This window comes from Oppia nitens, unplaced genomic scaffold, assembly GCF_028296485.1.
Source record: "Oppia nitens isolate AA-2021 unplaced genomic scaffold, nextdenovo-longstitch-racon4-pilon3 scaffold40_pilon_pilon_pilon, whole genome shotgun sequence".
Taxonomy (NCBI): domain Eukaryota; kingdom Metazoa; phylum Arthropoda; class Arachnida; order Sarcoptiformes; family Oppiidae; genus Oppia; species Oppia nitens.
The window spans coordinates 450,382-462,114 of NW_026533222.1; the positions used below are offsets into that span (position 1 = coordinate 450,382).

The 11,733-nt window shown below is 23.9% G+C and overlaps 1 protein-coding gene across 1 annotated transcript; it reads right to left on the bottom strand.

Annotated features, from left to right (window-relative positions):
- Positions 1-11,028, bottom strand: LOC128959061 (adhesion G-protein coupled receptor G4-like; the record flags this gene model as incomplete). The annotated part of the gene is made up of 15 exons (XM_054305005.1): positions 1-276; positions 374-628; positions 1,020-1,177; positions 1,319-1,388; positions 2,014-2,282; positions 2,927-3,465; positions 3,830-4,076; positions 4,150-4,175; positions 4,224-4,406; positions 4,494-4,723; positions 4,797-5,137; positions 5,661-5,880; positions 5,955-6,366; positions 7,772-8,061; positions 10,989-11,028. Coding segments are annotated over 15 exons (3,519 nt in total), but the record flags the coding sequence as incomplete, so codon positions are not given.
- Between the last annotated feature and the right edge of the window lie 705 nt (positions 11,029-11,733).

The following is an 11,733-nucleotide window of genomic DNA, read 5'->3' on the forward strand; positions in this document are numbered from 1 at the left end:
ATAATAATAATAATAATAATGAAATGAAACAAAAAATTTAATCAGAAATGCCTCGTATAGAGTCATAAGTAGTAAAATGTTTGACATCCGAGCCCTCAATACTACTATTACTTAGAAAGGGTTTGGTTATAGCTGTCGCTGTTGTTGTCTTTGACTGATCAGCCGCTGCTGAGGAATGGTATGTCGTTGAATATGAACTGTCCGTTTCCATTGGTTTTCTATCGCTAGCGCTCAGTCTATTGGTTGCATTTGATCCATAGATACGCTGTCTCTGACCTAATAATACCAACAAAAAAAAAGTTATACAAAATTAATTAATTACCGGTAGTTATCATACATATGGCCCACCCCTACCCCCGACACACACACATACCTCTATACTTTTTGAAGGTTCCCGATGTGAACAACTGTAGCCAAGCATTGCGGGCTTCCGGGTATCGGATAACCCGAAACACGAATATTAGGAAACCTTGCAATGAATTGGTTATACAGAATATGTACTGGAAATACAGTTTGAATGGACCGATAGCCAGTGCACCGAATATCCATGAGACACCTAACAGGGCCATCAGTGTCATAGCTCCCCATACCTGTGACATGGTTATCGTTGATGACGATGATGATTGTCCTATCATTTAAAGGGGGGAACGGGTAGGTTTTAGTATATAAATATTGATATTTGTGAATGGTTTAACTAGCTAACTACTTAACTAATTAACTAACTAACTAACTAATTAATTAATTAACTAACTAATTAACTAACTAACTAACTAACTAACTAACTAATTAACTAACTAACTAACTAACTAACTAACTAACTAACTAACTAACTAACTAACTAACTAATTAACTAACTAATAAACTAGCTAAATAACTAACTAACTAACTAACTAATTAACTAGCTAACTAACTAACTAACTAATTAACTAACTAACTAACTAACTAACTAACTAACTAATTAACTAATTAACTAACTAACTAACTAACTAACTAACTAACTAACTAATTAACTAACTAACCTGATTTGACGGCCGTAGCCGTAGTGGCCATTCTCGGTGCAAACAATACCCGAATGGCCAATACAAATACCGAGGTATTGATGATAATCAATATGGACACCGGCATCAAGTAGGCTATATAGTAGACATCACTACTGTGTTTCGGTGATATCATACAACTAATAGTATGAAAAAAATAAAAATATTTATTAATTTTATTATTTTTTTTTGGGTGAAAAAAACAAAACATTTTAGTTTTACAAAGTTTTCAATTATTATTATTTAAAAAATATATATATAAATAAATATAAATAACTTACAAATCTATGCGATTACTATAGGCATTGGTTCGGATAAATGCCGTAATCATAACCCATAGTAATGGTACTCCTATTTGAATAAATGGATAAAATATTATTATTGTTATAAATAATTTCTATAAATAGTAATAATTTTTTTAAAAACTGTAAAATGTTTAAAAAATGTTTAAAAATGTGTAAATAATTTTTGTGTGGTTAACCATAATTAGCATAATAATAATAATAATTAATAATATATATATATATTTATTAATAACTAGTTTACTATTACACATAGATCTAGATTACAATTTATGAAATACAGTACTAAAAACTAAAAAATAAGCTAGCTAAAAAAAAGATTATTTATAAAATTAGTAATTTAAACTATATTTAATTGGATCAAAATTTGAGTGTCCCTGGGTGAGTTTGAAATTAGAAAATACATAATAAACTATAATTATATTATACTAGTATATTATAGTCTATGTTAAAGTAAATTAATTTGTTTTTTAATATATAACTATTAACTATTTTTTATCATATACTTCAAAATTTTTGTTAATTACAGTATACCACCCATGCTATACCCTTAATATTAAAATTATAAATATTATAATAATAATTTAATTTTTAAACTTATTATAAAACTTAAATAAAACAAAAATATTATATATATATATATATATATATATATATACAGTATATCCAATTACCCCATGCAATGGCTGTCCGTTTAAGCATAAAATGTTTTTCCGCAGTTGCAAACACATAGATGAGTAGCTGATAGATATGTATGGCTTCGACACACATCCAGGCCAGGGATGTCAATACCAGTAAATGTATGCTGAATGCCATCAATAGACACCATTTCTGTGATTGGATTACATAATCCTGGGATGACATCAAAAACGATACGTTCAATAGTAGTAGAGATAGACATAGATTGACCAGAATTTTGCCAGAATTGTCACGATTTAGACATCTATTGATGATATTATCAATTGATTGGATGAATAATAATAATAATAATAATTATATTAATATCAATAATAATAATAAATGAGATGACATGTTAAGTAAATTGATATTAATTAACTAAATTGATTAATATATATATATATTTGTTTTAATCAATTAATAATAATATCAATAATAATATTAATAACAAATGAGATGATATGTTAAGTAAATTGATATTAATTAACTAAATTGATTGAATATATATATATATATTTGTTTTAATTAATTAATATACATATGTATAACATAATATGTTATATTGATATTCATATATAGTATATTGAATATGAGTCTAAAAATCTAATAATAATACCTAATAACTCAATTGGACTTTAAAAAAATATACTGTATTTAACTAATTAACTAATAATAGGTTTTTAATCACTAAATTTAATAATTTTTTTAAATAACTAGTTTACTATTAAATAGATCTAGATTATAATTTATGAAATAATACTAAAAATAAGCTAGCTAACAAAAAATTATTTATAAAAATTAATAACTTTAAACTATATATAGTTGATTAAAACAAAAAAATGAGTGTCCTGGGTAAGTTTGAAATTAGTAAATACTATATATTAAACTATAATTAATTGATATAATTACCTAAATAATAGATATGTTAATAATGTTAAAACTAGTCCACAAATAGATAGATAGCACCCGACTATTGTAATTATCGACAATAGTAGGGCATGTTGTTGCTGTTGGGGGTCATCCATATCATTATCATCGGGTGTCAAATCAAATAATACGGAAAATGCGGTCAAATGTGTTGATAAACAGATAATAGACTTGTTTTGGTGACTAATTTCCGTAGTCATCCCGCGTGAGGACCAATTTCTGGCCAACTGATCCCAATAGACACACTGGGCTTTCTGATAGTCTACTGGTCGACAATGTGGACACTCGATGACTATAGTGACCGGTGTCTGCAATTGGCTGATCGTAGCGTTGACTACGTTGGCCTCGATTACCGGCATTGATATTGTTGTCCTATCGGATGGACTGGTAGTGGTGTCATTGATAAACAGGTCACGACTTTTTAGGGCCACAAAATTGACCCGAATATCACCGCCGCCGCCACCACCCGATTGCATCATCTGTTTGGATGCCTGATGTAGGGCTTCAATCGGCACCCGTATCTGATTGATTGGAAAATTATTATAACATTTTTTTACATTTAAAAAATCTATATATATATCTATCTATATATTAAAATCTAATAATAATAATAATAATAATACCTAATAACTCAATTAGACTGTTTTTAAAAAAAATATATTTAACTAATTAACTAAAATAATAGGTTTTCAATAATCACTAATTAGTGATTATTTTTTTTAGTAACTAGTTTACTATTAATAATAGATCTAGATTATAATTTAATGAATTTAGTACTAAAAACTAAAAATAAGCTAGCTAACAAAAAATTATTTATAAAATTAGTAAATTAGAAAATATAATATCTATAAACTATAATTACTTTATATAACAATATATATTTACCGATGATTTAATATGATTGTTGTTGAATTGATTATTGTCCAGAAATTTTGGTTCAAATACTATCGGTTTGATACCCCCTGTAGTATCGGGTAATTGATTATCACCTAAGTTATCATTAGCGGTATCGGTAGCTATCGATCTAACAGATACGACCGTTGTCTTAATTGCAATGTTTTTATAGTTTCGATGAAACTCGTAGTCCTGATCCACGGGTATTGTGTCCATTATATTAGTCGCTATATTAAGTCTATTGTGTATTAAATAAAAAAATATTATAAATTTAAAATATAAACTAAATGTTTGATTTTATACTGTCATACATGTCATAATTGATGGTATTATTATTATTATTAGGATTATTATTATTATTATTACTATAATGATAATCGCCAACAAAATTATCAACCATTTCAATTAGACGATCTTGCTCATTGAAATTATTATTATTATTATAATTATAACCGGTATTATTATTATTATTTTGATTGTTGATCAATGATCTGACTTTATCTATATCTTGTAAATCAATTATTGAATATGAAGTGGTCATCAATTGGGCATTAGGTGTCGGTATCATCTAATTTATTAGGCAAACAATTAGGTTATTAACAAAACAGTGATTTATTTTAGGTACTGGTAATAMTGGTGGGGGGRGGGGAAATACCTGTTGTTGTTGTGGACAGTCGTGATCGTCAACTGTACCCCATTCGGTAGTCCCGTTATGATGTAGAATACACGGTCGACTGGCCATACGATTTGTGTTGGCCAGTCTCAGTCGACTGTCCCATAAGTGATCGTACGGACACCGTATCCGACGGGTTTGATTGGCTCTGGTTTCTGGCCATTCAAATATACCCTTTCGGACTGTTGGTGTACTAGTCGATGGACATACCTCTAGAGGGGGAGAGGTAATAAACAAACACAGTTAATTATATAATCATATTTCGAGCACATGTATGCAATTTACTTGTATAGCCGCATAGTTTTCCATAGTAGGCGTGCCTACACAGACACCAGGGCCGGCCATCCGTACGGATAATACAGGTGCCGCCGTTTTGACAATTGAGCGGACAGTTATCATCCAAATAGACACCGAGTATACCGTGAGAGCATACACACGGTCCGGATCCGCTCTGGTGACTACAGGTGCAATTGGCGATACCTTGCGGTTGACTGTATTTTGGCTTAAAATAGTGTACATCACTACGTGGACCAACCTCTTGGCCAACCCATGCACTAACGGTAAAGGCATAGTTGATTGTTGGCTGGATTTGGGCTATTGAAAAATTATAGCATTGTTTGGCCGACCTGTAGGAGGGGGTGGGGGTTGGAGGTATACCGTATTAAATATATATATAAATTTAAATACTATATATATTACTTAATTTAATTAAGTAATTAAATGTTTTCAATTACATAATTATTTAATGTTTAATTACTATATATATATAGTGATAAAAAACTAACTAATCATAAATCTATTTTGATAATGCTTGAAATTACTTATATTATTATTATCATCATTATTAAAGTACTGTAAAACTATTTGTTTATATCAACAAAAAAATTTCAATTATATAATCAATTGCATTATAATTATTTAATTTTTTGATAACAGGAAATAACACTTGAGATATAATTGAATATATATATATATATATATATATATATATATATATATATATATATACTTATATAAATATATATTAAACTATTTGAAACAATTGTTATTATATAAAATAAAATATTATTTTTATATTATAATTATTTTTATTAAAATATATATATAAATAGTAATTAAAAGAAAAATTAAATAATTTTAATCATTTACTTTGTTGTTGACTGATTGGCCGTAACATTGACAGTGGATGTGGACAGTGGTGATGATGACGGCATCGGCTGCTGATGATGATGACCACCACTACCGCTGACCAGATCTTTGACTACCGATTTATAAGCTATAATATAGCCATCGATTTGCTGCAAATCAGTCAATTGCCAGCAGATTCTTGTCTGAAAATTTCGGAAATCAATCGACAAAATGGTTGGCGCTTTTGAAAATATGTATAATTAAATAATACCCAGAAAACTACCGGTAATTTCCCGGTATAGTATATACACATACCTGCTATACGATTGTAAAATGTAATCCGAGCTCTGGTAGTATCCGATCCTTGCGGTGAACCCGTATCGGTGGCCACTATATCAAACTCATAGCTAAACACATGCCTATCAAACAAGGTATCATTTGTTATGATAACACCGGTATCCGGATCAATGAAAAACGGCATCACTAGCTGTTGCTGTTGTGATGGTTTAATTGTATACAAAATACGTGAATTATAGGTCTCGATATCGGCATCGGTAGCCATCACTTCCAACAATTTGGTACCAATTGGTGACAGATTGTGTATACAATTCATATAGTCGTTTGATGAAAATATCGGATTAAATCTATTATAACTGCTAACTATTATCCATATGTTTTGTTTGGCCTCAACACCACTGTCCCCGATAATGACCGCCTTTACGGTTATCTTTAAATAATAATTAAAATCAATTTAATAATTATTTGTTTTTCAAAAATAATAGTAATAATTAATTTGTTTAAAATTATAAGTATTTTGTATTTTTTGTTTGTTATAATTTTTGTTTGAATAATAAATTTTCTTCAATTTTTAAATATAAAGTATACGAGTCGTTAAAATAAATAAATATATAAATTAATTAATTTTTAAAAAATTTATACGATTATAATAGCTATATTAATTAAAGGATAATTATATAAATAATTAGAAAATAAATTATATATATATTTTTATTTAAAAATAATTGTTTGTTTTAGTAAAAAATAAATTATACTATTATTTTAATCTATTTGTAATTAATTAGATAATTATAATATAAATATCATGTGTTAAGTGTTTATATAATTAAGATTTATATCTATATATATATATAACAAAATAACAAAAAAAAACAGTGATATCATAGATATGCTTAGATTAACAAAAAATTTAATTTTAACACTAAAAACCCCATATTTATACTATACTTAACTAAATATACTGTATATTTCAATTGATTTTTACTTTTAAAATAAACAAATTTTTGGCTTAAATTGCTAAATCATTAACTTTTTATTTTTGGTTATATATATATATAAATTTTTGTGTGTACTTGACATTCAATTAATATTAATTATATTTTTAAAAACACACACAACAATAAGCTATCAATTTAAATTAATGGCAAAAATTTTTACATAAATATATATATACACTGAAAAATTTTATGCATGAATTGTTTTTTTTTTCATCACAAAAGTTTAATATAATTATTTACTTTAGGGTTATAATATATTTATAATATATATATATATATATATTATGCTATTTTTAAATGTATAGTTTTAAAAATCTATAGTTATGTTATAAAATAATATTTTTGATTTTTCAAATTCAAGTGTAATTTATTTAAAAAATTATTTTTGTATATATGCTAAAAATATTTATATAACAAATATATATATATTTTATATATTTATATATAACTCAATTATATAAATAAAAAATTTATTTTTAATAATAAAAAAACCCCGAAAAAAATATGTGATATTAACTATACGTCAAGTGTTTTATTATTTTTATTATTATTACTACTAATACTATTATAAATATATTCAATATATTTCACATTAATGTGTAATCCATGTATTAATAATAAAAATAAATAAATATAATATTAATAAAAAAAACTACTATAGTATTTGTATTGTTAAAAATAGTCTATTTATTTATTTATTTAAAAAACTAATATAAATTTTTTTTTTATATCATTCCTCTATTAGGTAATTGAAAATTATTTTTTTTAGAAATATAACTAAAATAACTATAAATAATATGTAATACAAATAAAATTTAAGTTAAAAAAATAACTTACATAATATGTTTGATCCACTTGTTTATCAATTGGCCGATTAGTGGCCAATTGTCCGCTAATTTTATCGATTTTAAAATACTGATAATCATCAGTAGGTAATACTTGATATTCAATATTATTATTATTATTATTATTATTATTATTATCGGTAATTGTATGCAAGTGTCGGTAGTCATCATCATTATCATTGTAGCCGATAGTGGCCTCAATGGTGACCACTTTGACGCCCGACTCTGCGCCGACATATATGCGCGGCTCATACGGCAGTGGTTTGATTTGAATTAAATTATCTATTAATTAAAATTAAATAAAAAATAATTAATATATAAATAATTTATTATAAATTAATTATTATATTTTAAAAGTTTTTTTCTATAAATAATATTTATTTATTTTTTTGGTAATCAATGGGGAGGAGTAGTAATACATTTGAGAAAAAAAATAATAATATTATTATAAAAGAAATAAAATTAAATATTAATTTTTTTGATATGTGTATTGAAAATCATGTTTACTATTCAAATAATATTATTATTTTATAACTTATTTATTATATATAAATGCATTGATAAGTACAGTGTGTCTTAAAAATATAATGTCTCCACCCATTAGTTCAATCATTTTTTTTGTTTCATAACTAAATAGTCGACAGATTTAAAGATCATTTTGTTTTTTAGTCTATAAATATATAAAAAAAACTTATTTTTTGTGTTATTATTTTATTAAATTTATTATTTATATACTGTATGTATTAAAAAAATTACATTCAAAAAGTTTTTTTTTTGTGGTTTTGGTTTTGTTTCTCATTGAATGTCATCCGAAATAAGACACAAAATATTGTACTAATATTAATAATATTGTATTAAAAAAAATAATTAAATTATCGACAAATATGACAAATATTTATATATTATATTTATATATAAAATGTTACAAAAAAAAAATTGTCAAAATTCATTAAAATCAATGTCAAAAAAATTTCTATTAATTAATTAAATTTAGGTATAAAAACTTTGACAATAATAATGAAAAAAATTAGTTTTTTTTGGTATTTTATTGAAATTATAACTTTCAATACTCTATTAATGTAGAAAAAAAATTAAATAATAATTTCATATACAGTATATATAACTAAAATTGTTTAAATCAATCGTGATTTACCAGAAATTTTTTGTTTGTTAACTAAATAACCAGTAAATACCTACAGTATTAGGTAATAAAATTTATTTTTTAAAAAATAAAACGATAAAATTATATATATATATATATTAATGACATATTTGATCATTACATAACTATTTTTTAGCAACAAAAAAAATAAAAATAAAATAATTAAATACAATTTTCAATGTACTTGTCAAACAAATTTCACATTTTTATATATATTATATTTTTTAGTATTAATATTATGTATAAATTCATAGAAAAAAATTCATTAACATATATATATAAGTATATAATTTATTAATATATATATATATATATATATTGCAAAAATCAAAATATCATTAGTAATTTGAAGCCCACTAAATAAATTTTAATATTTAATGTATATATATATAGTATTAATGTATATATTTTTTTATGGTTTTTCTAGTATTGAATTATTACATATTTTAGCTGCGATTCAAATATATATATAATTTATTTTATTTTTTTAAATGTTTTTTAAATCAACTTTTATTTCAAACAGACAATACTTGTTAGTCATCATAACATATACTAAAGAAAAATGAGATAAAATAATAATAATTATTATTATTATGAAAATATAATATTAAATATCTTTTTTTTAAAAATCTATACTAATTATAATTACTGTAAATTAATAATATATATGAAATTTTTTATTTTAAGTCTACAATTATTATTTTTTTGTTATTGTTTGATAACCTGTTATCATATTATTGTGGGATTTTGATATTAATGATTATAAAATAAAAAATAAATAAAAATAATAAAAAATATGATTTTCCTATCCTATCATAAATATAGTCAAGTATTATATAAATACCAAAAAAAACATTGGCTTTTTATTATTAATATTAATAATAGTATTAGTAGTAAAAATGTGGGTTATATTTAGGACATTAAATGTAAATAAAATACACACAAAAATTATTTAGGTTTTTCAGAGAGAGAGAGAGAGAGAGAGAGAGAGAGAGAGAGAGAGAGAGAGAGAGCGGATGTCTTGATTTATATATATATATATTAAATAAATATCTATATATTTGTTAACAAAACTTTTAATGGCAATACAAACACACAAATACATTATTAATACTAATGTATGAAAATTTATTTACAATAATGTCATTGAAAAATTAATAAATACATGTATTTAAAGTTTGAACATATGATATACGTTTAATATATATGATATTTCAAATGTGAAATACCATTGAAATATAATAATAATAATACGGTATGTCATATGGTATCTGAGATTATAACTTATTATTAGTATTAGTATAATATAATACACTGGACTGTCCTATCAATGGGTCAGTTAGTTAGTTGTTGTTGTCTAGGGGTGAGAGAGAGAGAGAGCAATAACTACCGGTATATACACTAAAATTAATAATAAAAATGTGTTTTTCCCGGAATTGATTGCTTATGGGTTTTGCAAATATCATATCATATATTAATAATTAGTCGCCTCTTAAATACCATACCATAGGAGATGGTATATCAATGGTTAAGGGGGAGGTAGGATAGGGAAAGGGATGGGGGGGGGGTTGGATATCATAAGATAAATTAATTTTTATATTTTCAATAAGTAAATACTAGTGCACTGTATATATAAAATTTATATAAATATAATATATTGATATTAAATGATATCAACAACAAAAATATAGTGTAAATATATATATATATATAATTAGATAAAAAAATTATTTATTTTTTATTTAGTTGATAGTTATATATTAACTTTTACTGTATATATAATTATATTATGTTTACTACATTTTTTTTATCTGGATCAGTTAATATGAGCTATAATAAATATACATATTTTTTATATATACTGTATTACCTAGCTAACTACAATATAAACATAATAAAATAGCATATATATATATAATGTAAATGTTTTATAAATCACAAAAAACATATATTTTTTTAATAATTATAAATATTATTTGAATAAAATATTACTTATATATTAATAATGGCATTAAAAAAAATAATTGATTGATAGCTAATCGCTTACCATTAGTTAGTGATTGCGATTGACGTATAAATGATTGTAAAATTAATGTAAATATTATTATAACAAACATTTTATTTTGTATATAAAAAAAATCTAATATAAGTTCAACTAATTTTTGTTGTAGTTATTGAAAACATTTGATGATTTAAAAAAACTAAAATTAACTTTTTAATTAATATCCATTGTGTTTGGCAACCAAATAGTTATTATTATAATTGAAATTAATATTTTAAAAAAATATATCATTTTCACTTCACATAATTATATTTGTTTCACACATATATATACACACAATGATTATGTTAAATAGGTATTCAAAATAATAATAATAATATATAACATTATTATTATTATTTAAAAAATATTTAAACTATTTATTTCAAACACCAAACAATTTATATATACTAAACAAAAATATTTTTTCGTATGAAAATAATAATAATATCAAACAATTACATGATTTAAATAATAATATTATTATTATTTAAGACACACACACAATGAAACTATTAAAATAATTTTTTTTAAAATCACTTTTTCATTGATGACTATTATATACAGTATATGATGACTACATTACACACACTAAACAACACAAGTATAGTATGAATGAAATGACTGAAACTTTTTTTGTTTTGTTGAGAGAGAGAGAGAGAGAGAGAGAGAGAGAGAGTTAGAGAGAGAGAGAGAGAGAGAGAGTTAGAGAGAGAGAGAGAGTTATTAAAGTAATTCATGCGATAAAACT